Source organism: Poecile atricapillus, chromosome W (genome assembly GCF_030490865.1).
Source record: "Poecile atricapillus isolate bPoeAtr1 chromosome W, bPoeAtr1.hap1, whole genome shotgun sequence".
NCBI classification, from domain to species: Eukaryota; Metazoa; Chordata; class Aves; order Passeriformes; family Paridae; genus Poecile; species Poecile atricapillus.
The window spans coordinates 40,960,672-40,978,377 of record NC_081288.1 but is presented as its reverse complement, the minus strand read 5'-3'; the positions used below and the strand labels follow the sequence as shown (position 1 = coordinate 40,978,377).

General features: G+C 39.4%; 1 protein-coding gene across 3 annotated transcripts in view; it reads left to right on the top strand.

Annotated features, from left to right (window-relative positions):
* The first annotated feature begins 35 nt into the window (after window positions 1-35).
* The window catches only part of LOC131591613 (TBC1 domain family member 15-like), a 35,757-nt gene continuing 18,086 nt past the window's right edge, over window positions 36-17,706 (top strand). Inside the window, exons 1-5 of one of the 3 annotated variants that reach the window (XM_058862475.1) lie at window positions 36-144; window positions 10,934-11,032; window positions 11,271-11,345; window positions 12,071-12,209; window positions 13,995-14,205. In XM_058862475.1, the coding sequence (XP_058718458.1) occupies window positions 121-144; window positions 10,934-11,032; window positions 11,271-11,345; window positions 12,071-12,209; window positions 13,995-14,205 (548 nt within the window). In that variant the 5' untranslated portion in view covers window positions 36-120. Of the gene's footprint in view, window positions 145-217; window positions 684-10,933; window positions 11,033-11,270; window positions 11,346-12,070; window positions 12,210-13,994; window positions 14,206-17,706 lie in introns of those variants that run through there. The other 2 variants (XM_058862473.1, XM_058862474.1) reach the window with 2 other exon arrangements.

Sequence of the window (17,706 nt, the reverse complement as noted above, 5' to 3'; positions counted from 1 at the left end):
CGTCCCGGGGCGCGGCCCCGCGCAGTGCGCGCGCGCGGCCCGCGGCTGTGACGCCGTTGTTGTGGCGCGGCGGGGAAGCACGTGAGGAGTGCGACGTCACCATAAACACTCGTGGGCAACATGGCGGCGCCGCCGAGCGGCAAGGTAACGGGGGCGGACGGCGGCGGCGGGGCCGGCCTCTCCCCCCGCGGGACGCGCTGTGACCGGCTCGCTCCGGTTGACGGGAGTCGCGGGGAGGGACGGTCGGGCCTGTGAATGCCCGGGCGGGTGCCTTTTCCCCCGCCGTGCGGGTGTCGCCTCACGGGGCCGCCTCTCCGGTCGCGGGCCGTCCTGGCCTCGGGCGTGCCGGGCGCTGGCAGCTACCGCGGACCCTCTGCGCTGGAGGCGGTCGCGGCCGGCGGGCGGGACTCGGGCCCTTCCCGCACCTGCCGCCCGGGCAGCGCCCCGCGGCAGCTCGGCTCCGGCCCCGGGCGGCAGGAGGCCGCTCTCCGCGGGGGCGGGCAGCTCCGCGGCCGCGCTGGGCCTCGGCCTGAGGCAGAGGAGCGCGGCTTGTCCCGTCTACGTGGCCGAGTGCCCCCGAGGTGCTCATGGGCGGTAGTGGCCTTTCCCCCGGCCTGCTCGCTGGTAGTGTGCGGAAACCTGCCCCCGGCGTGGGTACAAAGCCTTGTCAGTCCTACAGTTTGGTAATTTAAACATTTTTGTATGCCGCGGATCTTTGCCGAGCCTTCCGGAACGAAACATTATTGCTTGACAGGGACTGAGCTCTCAGGAGGGGGAGGTACAGGCAACACCCACTGCTTCCCTCCGCCCCCGCCAACAGATACGACTTGTGTCCGTATTGGTTTTTTTGTAGAAATAGTTTTATTTCATGACTCTGCTTTCTGAAGGCGTTGCTTTGCAGTGCGGTGTTCTCGAGCACGTGGATCCTTTATTTAGGATGTAAAATCTTAGTGTCGTGTCCGATTGTAGTAGCCACGGTGAGGGTGTGATAGTCTGCGGTTTCACTTTTCCAGCGTAGGGCAGAAGATGATTGAGAGAACACACGTAGTTAGCCACGTCTGCGCTTATCCGAGGGTACTGAGGCGTGCACTTAGCTATAGCACGAAAATTCCTTAGAGGTCTTGCTTTGTGCCACCTTACCATATCTGTTTCAGCCAGAATTGTTGGAGCAGGCAAATTATGCAGCTCGAGTTTTTGCAATTTTATTTTTATGTTATTTACGGCTGTTAGGTGTCCTCCCAGCTGTTTCTAGCTATGCACATCCAGTTTTTATGTACACAGAGAAGTTCCTCTTCTGGTTTATCCATTTTAATATCAATACAGAAGTTTAGTGGATGAAGGGAAATATTTTAATTTTTTACATAAATATTTTAATTTTTCAGATTGTTTCTTGTTTTCCACTTAGACCTTTATCAGGGTCTTCTTCAGGATGTCTCTCCTGAAAGCAGCTGTATTATGATGGTTTATATGAGATGCTAAAACGATTGTGGATTAGTTGTTTGTAAATTTGCTATGTATTCATTGCTCCTTTCAAAGAACCCTGTTTGTAGGAGATTAGATCTCTTAAGACATTGCAAAACTGTTTCAGTTATGCCACATCCACAATACTAATGCAATTTATAATTCAGTAACATTCTTTGCCACGTCTCTTTTAATGCAGAGGGAGAATGACAGTTGTGTTTTCTCAGACTTCATGAAGTGGCTGGGCTGGTTTGACGTTTCACTGCTCTCAGGAGCAGTTCTATCCTTCTCTGTATTTCCTCACTTTGTGTGTTGTACTGTTGCTTTCTTGGATACTGTACTCATTTGATCTGTTACTGATTAGAACTAGCAAGCTGAAATAATACATACAACTGTACTTACTTTTGTCTCAGTTAGTTTTCTGTTGGGAGAACATTGGACCACAAATTGTTCCTTTGAGTGGAAGCAGAATTTTGGAAGGGCTCACAAACTAATGAAATTTCACTCCAGGTGGAATAAATGTGGTGTAGGTTGGTACAGACCCAGCATTCCCACTTTAGGCCTTTTGCACTTCAGTGACTTTAGAAGCTGCGGATGTCTTAAGTTAACTGCAGTGTTCCTTCTGGCTGTACAGGGTTGTAAAGGGGTGTTTCAGGTGGTAGCTTTCTGAAAGAACAGTAGGCGTTAGTTTGTGGGGTGCTTTAGTCTCATGTGGTGGATCTTATCATATGAAAGTGATGTATTTTAATGTGTGTGCTCTTTTCTGCAGAATATTACACAAAGTGGTTCCCATGGAAAACACATGGCAGTATATTAAGCAGCTGGGATAACCTGAATTGTTTCAGCTTTCACAAATCTTGTTTTAGCAAACCATATAAATTTGTGGTTTCTGTTACATTTTAACCATTTGCCTTTCTCTTCTCTATTGCAGATTTTTGGGGGGAGATTTGTTTGTTGTTTGTTTCTTTGTTTTTCTTTTTAATTTTATTTCCCAGACATCATTATTGTCAGTAGGTTCAGCATCCAGGTATTTAATGTAGTCTCTGGTTTCTGCTCCATACATTAATAGGATATATGAATTATAAATTTGGTTACCTCATGTACGACTTTACTTGGACTTTTGTCCTTTTTTTTTTTTTTTTCTCGCTGGAACCTCTCACAAGATTCTTACCAGTGTTTTTCTCTATATGGACAATAAGCTCGGTTCAGGAAAAGTTAATGCAGTTGAGTTCTGGAGTCGTGACTCATTCTTTATTAATGACCATCTGCCCCAGAACAGAGTGAGCTTCAGTTTTTTCCCCTTCTTAGAATTGCCAGTTTTTTCTGAAAGTGACTTGGTAATGAGGTATTTTGTTTTCAGAGCTTTTGACTTCATGCAAACAGGTATATTTATGTATTATGCATATATTATACTTTATAAAAACAGGTACATTTTCTCTCTTTTTGTTGCTTAGCAAATGACAGTTTGTTTACTGTATTCAGAGAACGTACTCTGGATTCACCCTTACAACAGAAAACCATGTTAGAAAATGAGCTAAAGAGTTGTGTATGGGGAGAAGTACAGACTTCAGTTTCAGTCTGTTGTATATAGGTGATTATTGCAGCTGATCTAAAGACAGTAACGATACTTTTTTGGTGTTCTTGGAGTTCAGAGTATCTTCAACACACGGGCTTTTAGATCTTTCTCAGGTTACCAATTGACACGTGGGCTGTCAGATAAGTTATTTTTCACTTGCTTGTGCTCTTGCTCTTGGAGTTAAAGTTTCAGAGTGTTAACTGACCGAACATCTGAGCTTTATCTGTAAGCTCAGATGTCTGGCCAGTTCAGCAACTAGAAGTGTTCAAGGAGCACTGTAGCTATTACTAAATAGTAGTGGGTATAAGTGCTATATTGTTTGGGGGCGGGGGGTGGAATTTGTGTTTGCAGTGGAAGGATTTTTGATATTTTTGTTTGTTTGTTTGTTTTGGTTTTGTTTTGTTTTTCTTGTAGCTAGGAACTAGCCAAGAGATTTTAAATACGGTATGTTAAAATTAGTTTTGCATCCTTCAGGTAGTTTATTGGCATAGATACAATGAATTATTTTAGGTGTATATTCTGTGGGATAGGCAGTGTCTTTCTCCACCTTCTACTGCTTAAACTTAAGTGCACAGAGGCTCTTGTACTATGCATTGTTATGCCATTTTTTTGATATAAAATATTTGTTATAACTTTTCCAGCCTTTATAATTTACTGTGAACACAGTTATAATTCTTTTTGATTTTATGATACTTTGTGGGTTTTCTTTGTGAACAGACGACTATCTCTCTTGAATTTACTTAAGGTTTTTTATGCTTGAATGTAAAGCATTTCAGTAATAATTCTGAAATCTCTGTATTTTCTTTCTATTTTCTATTCATTAAGGATTTCTCTTTGCAGAAGTGTTTACAATAGGACCAGTGGGTTATTACTTGAAGCTCTTGCTCTCAGTACCCTGAATAGATTTGTATTTTCACTGATATCCTGCCACTGTTGCGTAAGTAGCAGAAATACTTCATGGTTCAAGAAATCTTCAGAGCACATGAGGCAGAGCTTGAAATCTGTACTGCTGTCAAGTAGGAAACTTTTCTTATGATATGTAGTTCCTGGTGTTGAGAACTTTCTCATATTTCTCACAACATGAACAATATTTGTGGGATTCTGCCCCTCTCCACCCCACCCCTACTTAGAAACTGGATGTTTTTAAGACTAGCAGGGTGTGAAATTTTACCTTCTTGGGAAAAAAGTTGAGCCATAGGCTCAGCAAACAAAAGTCCTACAAGGTTCATCAAGGGCAAGTGCAAGGTCCATGGGGCAATCTGAAGTACAGGCTGGGTGGAGAATGGATTGAGATGAGTTCAGGGGAGAAAAACTTGAGGGTATTTGTGGGTGCAAAGCTCAACATGACTTAAATGTTGATTGTCTACCTGCAGCTCAGAAAGCCAACTGTGTCTTGGGCCATATCAAAAGCAGTGTGGTCAGCAGATCAAGGGAAATTATTTTCTCCCTCTCCTGTGCCCTCATAGAACACCATGTGAAGTACTGTATCCATCTCTGGAGTCCCCACCATAGTCATAGATCTAACCGAGCAAAGAGGGCTATGAAGATGGTCAGAGAACTGGAGGAAGGCTGAGAGAGTTAGGGTTTTTCAGTCTGGAGAAGAGAAGGTTCCAGGGACACCCTAGAGCACCTTTCAGTACCTAAAGGGGGTTTACAAGAGAGCTGGAGTGCGATTTTTTTCCCAGAGGTATGTAGTGATAGGATGAGAGGCAATAGCTTTCATCTGAGGGGAGCATAGGCTTAGATTGGATATCAGGAAGAAGTTCTTTGCTCTGAGTGTGGTGAGACACTGAAACTGTTTGACCAGAAAGGTTGTCTACTCCCTATCCCTGGAGGTGTTCAAGACAAGGCTGGATAAGGCTGTGAGTAAACTGGTCTAGTGGGATGTTCCCTGCCCATGGCAGGGGGCTTGCAGCTAGATGATCTTTAAGGTCCCGTTCAACACAAACCATTCTGTGATTTGTATTTTATTGCAATTCAAATGCCAGATATTGTAGCCTATCTTCTGTGAAGCAGTAGATCATGTTGGTCAAGTAGTGTTAGTTTGATGCTTTTGTGGAGCACTCAAATGTACTCGCGCCTCGTAGTCGGAAACAGACTCTTGATGCAGTAGGTACTTCAGTGTGCCCAGTGACACTTTAGCAGTGAATGTGTGAGTAAGCTTTGGCCAAACATCAGCTATTCCAAAGAGGAAGATGAAAATTCAAGTAGCATAATATAGACTTTTATACTGAGTTATATTTCTTCTTACTTTATGCATAGTTCTAAACAATGATGCTTTCTTTTGTGGATGTAAGATCACTTAAGCCAACCACTGTCTAAATTGAAATAATTTTATTGGTCTTTAACTGTTTCCGTACAGTGTTGCATCTTTTGTTCTGTTTCCTTTCCATCAGAATCTGAAAATAAGATGCTGCACAGCAGCTATATCTGTTGTTGATGTTTCTGGACAGAGCCATTTTTCCTTAAGTTTGCAGAGCATTTTAGATGTTTTTTACTCAGTCACTTTCTTATGAACATGCCTGCTTACTGTTTCAGCTGTTGAATTCTTGGTGAGGTCCTTTATCTGGTTCTCTAACATGAGGCAAAAAATGAAGTAACTGGTATTGAAAAGTTGTTAATATCAGTATTTACACAGTGCCATAATGACTTACTGTCTCCAGAGCAGTGGCTGAGTCACTGTGTAAGTGACGCTGGATGGCATCTTGGCAGAGCAGTGCTTGGCAGAGCAGAGCTGTACTCTCTGGTGGAAAAGGGGAGTGAGTGGAACACACTCTCCAAGAACACAGGATGAGAGTATGAAGTGTCTGAAACATGGGACAAACTAGCTAGGAGAGTTACAGTGCTGCTCCTTTCTCCCAAGTGTTCTGTGTTTGGCAAGTTGTTGGTATGTGATAGACCTAGGAACAGGAATTGGAAGATACAAACAATCAGTGCAAATGGTGACAGCTAATACTTAGGTGCTCAGCACAGGAGGGTGGAAAATACATGGGTGAGGATGGCAGGACTATGCTGTTCTGTGGTAGCCCCAGATCTTAGCTCTCCGTTTATTTGTTGTCTATACTTCATTGTCCTAGGGTGCAATGTTGTCATCTTTCACTAGCTGGTAGCACAGGGTTGTAAATTGCTATCAAATGGCAAGCATTAAATCACAAGGCTTTGCTTGTATTCTGGCATGTATTAGTGGTGGTGTGGCATCTGAAAGGCCTTCTGCTCATGTATGTCTTTGTCAATAAAAATGCTACAAGCATTGCCTGTTTACTCCTCACTGTAAGCAGTACAGTAGAAATATGGAGATGCGCATTGTCCATGCTGTGCCCTTATGGTATTAAGAATGATACAATTTATGTATCAGAAAATGTTACTGGGGCAATGGTGTGACTTCAGAATCCTATTTTTTTGCTGGACATGGACTGTAAATACTTGAGGAGTTTTCCAGAACCTTAACTAGCATATGCCATGAGATGTAAACTGAGCCTACATCTTGCTGCTTCTGTCTGTTTTTTTATAGTAGGTGGGTAGACAGCTATTGCTTTCTGCAGCTTTCCTGAATTTTCTGCTGTAGTTCCCTGCTTTTACAGACCCTCAGTCAGGATATGAGTTGAAATAGCTGTTGTCTCTGTGTGGTACAGTGCTTTCAATGACTGATCAGAATGAATTGTGAATTTGCCTTTGACCTCTGTAGCACCCATGGAAAAGAGAAACAGGTCAAAGTGGCTCACTAATATTTGGAAACCTGCATCAATTTTTAGCTTTTGGTGGGATTCTGAAACATCCAGGCAGTGGTTCTAGTTTTCATTTAATAGAACTGGACAAATAAATATGCTGTGAATTGTGCTTGCAGGCTGCCAGCATGGACTTCTTGATAAGCAGGAAAGACTTACGAGCATAAGCTTCTCGGGTACATCTTATTTCAAACTTGAAACTTTAGGATTATTGAAAAGTAATACTTACATCATACAGACTTTTTTCCTACTGTCTCCATAATTTTCTTAGAGAAAAAAAGTTGCCAACTGAATGTTTTTACAGTCTTAAGTTGCCTTAAGTAATGCTTATGATTTGAAGTATTCTAGGAACTTAAGGATACCACGGATGGATAAATCTGTTCTGCACAGAACTAGCTTTAAGCTAGTAAAATGATTGAAAAATCTTTCAGTAATTCCAGTGTACAGCCACAAGATATAACAAAAATTTATTTGAAATCAAGTAATTATGAAAGTTGTTCAGCTTCTATCACATTACATCTTCATCTGCTTCGGTTGCATTGGTGTGTGCTTTTCATCAACACTCTGCTTTTTTCATTTGTGTTTTTGTTGTGGAACCAGCAGAGTCTGGCTTTCATGTAGGTAATAACATCTAAACCTGTGGCATCTTCATCTCTGGGCAGCTGTTTGCAAACAGGTACAGAAGAAAACAGAACAATCACTGTTTAAATCTGTAGTGAGGCCTGTCATTGCTGGACAGCTGTTTTGGCCTCAAGCATCTGAGCAACACAAATGGCTTTTCTTCCCTGAGGTTCTGTTTCTGGGACCAGTGGATAGACTGTGCAGAGCACAGAATTCTGATTAGCTGGACGGCTGGAAGGGCTGTAATACTGGTTGAGGGGTACTTTTGGATTTTTTATTAAAATCCTAGGGATGTGTCAACTTACTTAGTGACCTGTGGTGTGCACTTATTAACAATAACTTGTCTGTTTTCATGATGGGCTTATTGATTTTGTGTAGATTTAGGGGAAGAGTGATGGCTCTAATCATATGAAAAGAAAATTAAAGATTGAGCTTGGCTCTAGCTACTTCTCACCTTTGCAAAAAAGCCCGTGATGAATATGTAAAATAATGAATAGTACAAAGCCAAGGTGAGCCAGTAGTGTGTTTTCCTGTCTTGTAATACAAAAGCATAATGGACTAACTGAACAGATAATCTTTAAAACTCTTGAATTCTTTCACCCGGGGGTAATGAGGCCTTCCTAGTTCACTAAAAGCTAAAGGCTATCAAGATTTCGAGGAGGTTGAGTTGCTTTCCTATGCTGAAGGTGTTGACAGGTAATACAGAAGCAGATTTGGGTTGGGTTTGGAGGGATCAGAGTTACTTCAACAGCTAATGAGGGGGACCAGTCTCATTATCTTGCCCTGTCTGTATCTAGTTCCTTTTACTGTCTCCATATGTAGCAGGATCTCACTACATAGATGTTGCATGCAGACCTTACACAAGGCCTTGGTATTTACTGATGCTTTAGGTCATCCTCTGACATTTGCTGCCTTTTTTCGTGTTCTGCATTAACCTACTGCTTAGGCAAGAGGCAGTGTGTGATGCATTCCTTAGTTTCGAAATCTGTTTACTTGAATGCTTAAGCGGTCCAGGTGTGCTGACTGACCAGGCGTTTCTCTGAGTGTTGGGCTGCAGCGGCACTGAGGAAAAGCCTTCGTAGACCACGTGGTGTGTGAGATTGAGCTACTAAGTGTAGTAGCAGTTGTCTACTGATGGGGTTTTAGCCAGTTCTAACTATTGGTATACTGTCTTTCAATTTGATACTTTCCTTAATAATTTAGCGTTACTTTTCATCTTTGAATTAGCTTGCCAGTGTTGCAGTATCAGAAAACAAAAATCTGTAACAAGCTGTTTTACTGTAAGGTACTATAAGAATACCTAATAGCATTTTTGAATTTTCAGCTTGCTAAGAACACTGTGTGGAATATAGCCACCCAGTGTAGCTAATATTCAGGTGCTACTGCTATAGAACTACATTTCCAAGCCCGGTTTGTTCAAATGCATTTATGGAGTTACATTACAAAGTACTGCTGAATAGAGTGGCTTAGTATTTTGAAAATTTCAAGATCTTAACTTCCAAAATGTTTTACAGAGGGATTAACTGGAAAAACATCTAGATACTCTTTTGTATGATCAATGTTATCTCTTTCTTCAAATTAGGTACAGTTCCAGTTAATAGTTGGAAAGACTAAGTAAATAGATCATGCTTGTGATTGGAAAAGAAAAATCTCAGCAGCTTTGTCTTCTGACCCTTCAAACTTGGAGAAGATTTTCTCTTGAGTAACAGTATGAGGGCAGTAAGGTGCTTTGTGACAAGTCCTCTGTTTTACAAACGTCCTCTGAAGTTCTGAGCATGTGCTTTGGTTTTAGTGCACCTGTTTGGTGGAGCTGAAGCTGTTAAAAAGAGCAGTGTAGGATTTTTCAGTTGCATGACAGCTGTGACATTGGGAACACATTTTCTTTTCCCATGAAAGGGAATGTTTGTCCTTCCGAGAGATTAATGGGCAGAAAATAATAAAACAGTTATTAGATGGCATACCTTCTAGCCCGATTAGGTATACTTTATAAAACTTACCAACATTTTTGGCAGAAGTGCACTTCTACAACTCTTGATACAAATAGATTTTTTTTTTTTCTGCAGCAGTTTTCCCAGCAGTTGGTTGATAATTGGTTCATGTTTATGACTAGTTTTCATGATAGACCAAGTCAAAATAGCTAGAAGGTAAAATTTAAATAAATGTCAAGGTTGCCATGTTTGAACAGAGGCTGAATTTGAGGACAGATAATTGCTAGAAATAGAGGGAGGATCTTTTTGGATAGAAAAGAAAAAAAAAACTGTAATAGGGAACAGGAAAGAAGACTTCCAATATTTGAAAGGCAGTGATGTTAATAATCCTTCAAGAAGAAGTGCTAAGTGACCTTTAGAGATTTCTTCCAAGTGATATTTCTGTTTAAACAGAACACTCCTGAAATTTCTTGCTTGTGTAAAAGGTTGAGAAATTGAAGTAAAACTAAAACAGAAGGGATGAGTTAAGTGAATTTTATTGCTCTTTTTCAGCCATGTTTTCTCATCTGGCTAGTTAAGCTTACATACCTAACCTTTTAGTTTACTGCCCTGACTGCAAATGTAATGATTTTAAAAAGCTAACAAATGAGAATAATAGCTCCTGATATTTTAGAACCAAAGAAATACACTGTCTCTGATCAGTTAAAAATTTCTAGGCTTTTTTGCCTTTAAAAATATGTTTTTGAAGGCAGTGTTTGCAGTTTGCAGTTTGGTGTGAAAATGAAAATGGTTCTGAAACAATTACTGTTACTATTTGATTTATTTCACTTTCACAAAATCTAGGGGAGTTTTCACTTCTAGAGCTGTGTGAAATAGGACCCATTTACAGTATTTATAGAGCTTTTAAGAGTATGTGTATGTGGCTTTGAAAAGCCTGCTAAATTTTGACAGCCAAGGGTTCTCTGATTTTCTATTTTTTTAAGAATATGATCAGAATACTGTGAAGAGTTTTGCAAATGCTTAAATGCAAAAGTTATGTGGGCTGTGTGCACTCCTACAAGCCTTTCTTATCCAACTGTTACATATTCTACCTTTCAGAGCAAATCTTTGCCACTGACCATGACTGTAGGAACAGGCATTTAATTTCAGGGTGCAGTTATTTATTTCTCTGGAGTTCATCTTTCTACACTGTTTGGTCCATTTTAAATTTAAATTAGTTTTATAATTTCAACGTGCTTAATGGCAGGTGGCAGAAAGGCAGACTATGTAAGAAAGCCTTTTAATATTTTAAAAGCTGTATAGGACTTCCATTGAACCTGTGCCTGCTGATTTAAAAAGTACTAAGTATTGAATGCATTTTAGTGTGGTGTTCTGATTAAGTAGTAGTAGTCAGAATGTTGCTTAGAGGGTAAGTTTGACAAGTTCTGTTTTCTATTGTTTCTTGATTTAGGTAAGTGAAAGACTCTGATCTTGGACTCTTTGTAACAAAAGCCCTAGCAAGACAGATGTTTATTTAAACTTCTGTAGGCCGGTCAAAATGATAATGAGTACCATAGGGGTTAAACCATTTTAATGATTTTAAAACCTTGCTTTTTTAAATTTCATTTCCTATTTTGTTATAGGTTGTATATGAGGAAGAAGGAGTTTTCATTCACTCCTCCTGTGGCAAAAATGATGACCAAGACAGCTTAATAGCAGGAACACTGCGTGTCATAGAAAAGGTATGTGCATAATACAGTTACAGAAATTTTGTGTATTTGTTGGTAAAGCACGTAACAAGTTTGGCAAACCTTAAATGCCTTTTTCAAGTGTAGGATTTTGTAAATGAACTAACATCACATTGTGTTTGACATTGTCATCATTTATATATATATGTAAGCTTTAACAAAATCACACCATGACTAAATGGCAATAGGTACTTTGCTGTGTAGTGTTGAATTTTTTGTGATCTTATTGTAGGAAAATGAAGTGGTAGTAGACTGGAGACCACTGGATGAGACTTTGGATACTTCTAATATTCTCTGTGCTGGAAAGGTTTGTTTGTTAGTTATCAGTGTTCTTCGTTATGTTTCTCTAGAGATTTTATTTTGTGTTAACTAATGCATAGATCCCATAACTGGAAGCAAAACTCATTTATTATTGGTATTAATAGCTATACGTGGGAATCTTATTTGCAGACTGCAGCCCAGTTCAAGTTATTAGAATACATGTGTAGGTTGATTGTTTTTAGTTTGTACTTGGTTCACAAATAAAATAGTTGGGGACTAACTATAAATAGTAAAGACCAAATGAGTACAAGTATATCACAGTCACTAGTCCTTCTGCATGTAGAGTTTTCTAGTTTGGTGATTCACTCTTCATAGTTAGACACGAAAGTGAGAGGTGCTGTTCTAATGCAAAATAAAAATAGAAGTCTTTGGGGGTTCCAAGATGCAGTGATATTTAAGCAGTATTAAGAGGATGTGACTAAATAAAAAAAAAATTCAAGTTTTACACTTAAATGAATAGTTTGTTATGTTCATAGAGTCTGCAAGAGAGGCAAGGATATTTTAGGATTTTGGAATTTACTAAGTAAAACCACATAGTCTTAGCCTTAAGTCCAAATTTCCTGTGTTGATCTATATCATGTTTCTGAGGATTTCAGTACATTTTCTTTTAATCTATGAAATAAAGATGCTGATTCTTCATGTTGAATCTGAGAAACCAGGTCAATTTTCATGCCTTGTGTTTTTTGATATTGCTTTTGTTGTTTTTCTCAGGATTCTAGTTCTGTTGTGGAGTGGACTCAAACTCCAAAAGAAAAATGTTCCCGAGGGGCAGACCGTCCAAGTAGTTATGAAGCAGAATGGGACATGGTCACCACAGTCTCTTTTAAAAAGAAACCTCATTCAAATGGAGGTACTTTAAAAAAAAAAAAAAAAGTGGAGGGCTTTTTTGTGTGTAGGGTGTTTTGGTTTTCTTCCCTGATGGTAAGTTGTAATTGAAGAATTGCATTTTAGATACAGTAAAATGGAATTTATTAGGACTTGAAAAGCTGGGATTCATTTGTGGTAGCAGGTGAATGTCTGAATGTGGAAAACAATTCACAAATGGAATGGCTGTCATCTGCCTCTGTTTTTTTCTTTAAATTGATAGGGAATTGTGTTGAAAATGAGCACTAAATCTAACTTCTTGCCTCATCATTAGATGTAGTAGCAGTTTTAGCTGCACTGGGCTTGCATTCTTTAAAACAAATGGAATTCAAACTTGGTTTCATGTTAGAAATGAAAATGGAAAAATAAGTGGTTTACTACTCAAATGCATTTCCATACTGCAGAAGCAGGGGGAGGTGGAATGTACATTTATGGCATACATGGGTCTTTTATATGGTCTTTTTACTTGGGCAAAATAATTCTATAGCTACGCCATTTTTGTGTATGATAGAGATGTTGAAAAATGAGTTGTGGCAAAAGAACAGTGATTCTCAAGTAATCTTTTTTTCTTACATTCTCACATAGTGTTTTTTTCTTCAATAATACTTGTTTTCCATGTATTATTTCACAATCTGTTACTGGGGATTATTGTGCTGGTTTTACCATCGTTATAATGGTTTTAAATGTCATGTCTGTCATGTACATACAGGGTTTGGATGTCAGATTATGAATGTTCTTGAGTAAAGCACAGTCCTTGGCTTTTACATGGACACGTACGCGTGCATGCGCACACACACACAGCATCTCTGTTGGGTGAATATGGTTTATCCTATCACTAGTTTGTACTGAATTTTCATCTCCAGTCAGTGAGCATGTCTTCATCAGTAGTGTCACTGAGCACTATGGACTTGGATTATGCTCTTCTATTTCCAATTGCTGTAATTTGATGGGAGCAAGCCAGGGGATGTCTCAAATTCTTTTAGATATGCTGGTAATTTTGCGTCCTCTGGTAAAGTACACTTTCATCCCTTCTCCTTGAATATATACAGTCTTGCACAGCATGTATACAAGCTTGCACACTACAGGAGGAAGGGGTAAGGGGGAGATTTCCAATTTTTTTGCCATTATTTTGGTAGCAGCCTTACACAGCACATGGCTAATAACTATGGGCAATGTATAGGTTACAGGATTGTAGTACATTTCATGTTTGTTTTGAGTAAGTAGCACTATCTGGTGGAGGTGCAGGTTGGATTTAGCTTGCTGCTGGAATTGGGTACAGCAGATGGACATTTAACTGCTAGATCACATCTGTTGTAGGATCACAGAGCATCTTGAGTTGCAGGTGACCCACACGAATCATCAAAGTCCAACTCTTGGCCCTGCACAGGACAACTGCAAGAATCACACTGTGTACCTTGAGAGTGTTGTCCAAATGCTTCTTGAACTCTTGTTAAGCTTAATGCCATGACAACTGCCCTGGGAGTCTGTTCCTGTCCCCAGGATCCACTGAGTGAAAAACCTTTTCCTATAAACCGTAGGTACAGTTTTAGGGGAGTAGCCTGATGGACTTGTTGGTTGTTCTACAAGTCCGTAGAAGACAAGGAGGCTCAAAGAGAAATCCAGAAATAGCACTTAGAGAGTGCGCATTTTACTATTAGAACCAATGCTGGTGTTTATGTTTTGTTTTTTAGGAGCAGTGACAGATATAATGTATTTATAATTGCTAGCACTGAAAGTCAAACTGAAATAATGTGCTAATTTTGTTTTTAAGATGCTGCAACTCATGCAAATGGAGAAAGCAAGTGGTCGTTCCTGTTCAGTTTGACAGATCTGAAATCAATCAAACAAAACAAAGAAGGCATGGGATGGTCTTATTTGGTATTCTGTCTGAAGGATGATGTGAAGCTTCCAGCTCTTCACTTTCATCATGGAGATAGCAAATCATTGATTAAATGTATTGAAAAGCATGTTGCACTGAATGAGTAAGTATCAGACCGCTCTTAGTTCTGTAAAATACAGATGACTTGGTTTACTTAAATCATGTAATGAATTTCAGATTCATACTTCCTGATTGTTATTCCCTTGCTTTTTTTATTAGTAGAAATAGTTTTTGAGGTGACTGAAACTGTGGTTTCACATAGGCATTTGGAATGTAAACTGAAGTTTAAAACTTGGATTGATTTACGAAGTATTTTAGAATCCTAAGTGTTATTAGCTCCAGATGCCTCACTTGCTCCCTCTAGTGGGTGCAGAAGCTTCTTATGAACATGCTGTGTAAAAGTTTACTCCTTCATGAGCTACTTCTATAAAATGGGATAATTTGTTACAATTTGAGATTGTCTCCTTTGTGCAAAATTTGCATGACTACTTACGTGAGTGTGCAAGGTAATTTATAGTACTGTCAACTAAATAAATTGGTATATAAATATTTTCCCCCACAGTTCTGTTCCTCTGTAATTTCTTGCCTGGTCAGTGTTTCACTCTTGATCTTTACTGCACAAATCAGCTTTCTGAGTGTAAATATATTTAAGACCCTATCATTCTGTTAAATACTTTGGAGTTGTGTAATTATATTGTGTTACCTCCAAGAGTTTTACTAGGATAAAAACCTTCTCTATCAGCATGGCATAAGTGCAAAATAATGTAAAATTTTCATCTCTCACCATGTAGGCATAAGTATAATTTAAGAAGCCAACAGGTAAACAAGGTTAGATAGAATATGAAGAAATAAATGTGATGTCACATGTATACCTGCAACAACTGTAATATCAGTGCAATATGTTTTCAAAAGAGTTTTGCTATTGTCACTTGCAACACAATAGTCTGATGACAGATTTGAAGGTGGATAGTGAAATGGCTGTAGTAATCCTTACAGAGGTCTCTTCTTACATTGGTAGCATCACTGAGGTCAGACATGCCTTCTACTAGTAGGGCAGGCTGATGCTGAGAAACACTGAGGAAGATTTTGCTGGAGAAAAGTCAGTAGGACATGAGTGGTGTATATTTATTGAACTGATTTGTGAAAGGCTTTGACAGTTCCACAACATGGTGTTGGAGTTTGGGATAGTCAGAAGTTTTCAACTTGGAGAAGGTAGCATGGTCAGTGTGTCCAGTTTGTGGAATGGTACTGTCTGTAGCATTCTATGTGAGCTTTGTAAGGGAAAAAGTCAGGAAGACCAAAGGAGAGGCTAATAGGGGGGACAAAATGAACTTGTAAATAGGAATATTCTCTGTACAATTGTAGATTAGAAAATCCAGAATAACAACTTCATCTTAAATCCTGAGGGTTTTTTTCTCTAGGTTGCCTTCATTAAGTACCTTTTAATTTTGTTTCATAATTTCCCAGTCTCTTCAGGCATAGGGAAACATTGTTGTCCTGCCATCTCCCTCCTTCCTTCCCTCCCTCCCACCCTTCTTTTTTCCCCAAGGAAACTATTCCTTTTTGAGCATACTGCTGTGTTTGCTTATTTGTGGATACCATCTGATGAGCTGCTGGTAAGCTGGGGCAGGTTTTGGGAGCAACTGATAGCAAACACACTGGAAAAAGATCTGTGTTCTATGGTGAGTCACAGTTATATCTTGAGTTATATAACTCATATAACTGAGTTATATGGTGAGAGCCTTATATGAGATCTGTGTAATCTGTTGCCTGTGGACTGCAGCAACATATTTGAAATTTTCTAACTGATTTCTAGGATAATACAGCAAAACTTGAGGTGAGGTGCTGTGCTACTTGGTATTGCCACTTTGAACAGTTGTAAGCATTAATGAATGCAAAAGCAGATACTTCAGGAACTTTAAAGCAAAAAGCAGTGACAGCTATGGAAATTCAATTTGGATGACCTTAAGCATTGACCTGGAACTTCCAGTTTTAGTTTTCTTATTTAGTGAAAGTCTCTTCTGTCACCAAATTCTCTTCTGTTGTCTAGTCATGAGTTATGACAATTATTTTTTTCTAAGGAAAGAGAAAAGAACAAATAGGCCATCCAAGTTATGGAAATGACAGTCAATCTGTATGTTTCTGTTGTTTCCTAATGGTTGTTCATTCTTTAGTACATAATGTATCTCAGCTCACAACCTCATTTTGGAAAAGATGTTTAGTCAGCAGTTTGGATGCCACAAGCAAATATTTGTCAGTATAATTACTCATTGTCCCAACTTGTGTTTTATAAAACATGGGATATTGATATTAAGGCAGAAATTTTAGCTTATCTATATATTATCTTTATGTTATAGGTATTTTCCTATGTTCCTATTACCTCAATAGATTTCGTTCTTTTCTAACACCATTCTTTATACAGTATCATGTAATTGCTGAAATCAGCATGAAACAGCCAAAGTCATACAGAATAGCTGTAATTTGTTGCCCTAAGGATTATGTGCCTTCTAGTTTGATTGCACCAGTCTAACATTGAGAAAATACTATGTGGACAGATGACACTTTCTGAGTCACAGGACTATGAGGAAGTTTAAGAAAGTGTATAGCTCACAAATTTTTGAACATTATCTAAGTAGATGTTGATGGCTGCCTGACTGTGCCGGAGTGTGTGTAATTAAAAGGGAGATATGGTACAAAGTTTTAATTCTTTTAGTTAAGGAAAACATACTGCATGACTCAGCCTTTGCCCCTGTGCTGCTCTTTAGAAAAAGCCATTTGAGGCTCATTAACCATTGCTGCTTCAGAACTATGACTGTGACGTCTGGCTGTCTCAAAAGAAGATCTGTTGTTGCATTTCATATCCGTCAGTGTTTACAGTGTCCTGTCCTGTTGGAATGGGAAAGAGATAAGGCTTATTAAAGTTCTTATCTTTGACTTTAATAACATGGTAGATGATGCAGGTGCTAATAAAAAGAAAAGTAATTTTTCTTTTGAAGACTAGAAATAGTGGATTTAAACTTTGTGAGAGAGCAGTAGAGAGGTATTTTATAAATGTAAGTCTGTGCAATGGACTAGGGTCGGATAGCAAACTGCTTGGCTTTCTCCTGCCTGGATACAAACTCTGAGGCTTGAATGTTAGCCTGCCTTCTGAGCTGTTCTCTCTTCTGTCACCTACTGCGCAGTAAATTGGAGATTCAGCAGCTGCCTAAGGAAGTGATGGGGTGCCTGTGCTGAAGAGGTGGACAAAGTGGGATGTTGAAGGGGGAGTAGGTATAAAAGCAAAAGAACAGATTCATTACTAGGGGCAGCATGGTTTCACTGCCTTCGTTGTCACTACTCTCATATGCCTTTGGAGCCCTGTTGAGTAGCAAATGTATTGAGCAGGAGTGTACAAATGCAGTGAGTTAGGCCAAATCACGTTTGTGTTTTTTAAGCTTTTGGAGTCTACAGAATATATTTGCAGGGCTCTACTGGGATGGTTCTGTTTCACAGTACAGTGGTTCTGTTGTCTTTTAAGCTTCTATCAGTATGAATCTTAGAATTATTCTGGCAGGATCTGTTGTAGTGCTGTTCGTTAGAAATTTGTCGATGTGCTTTCATACAT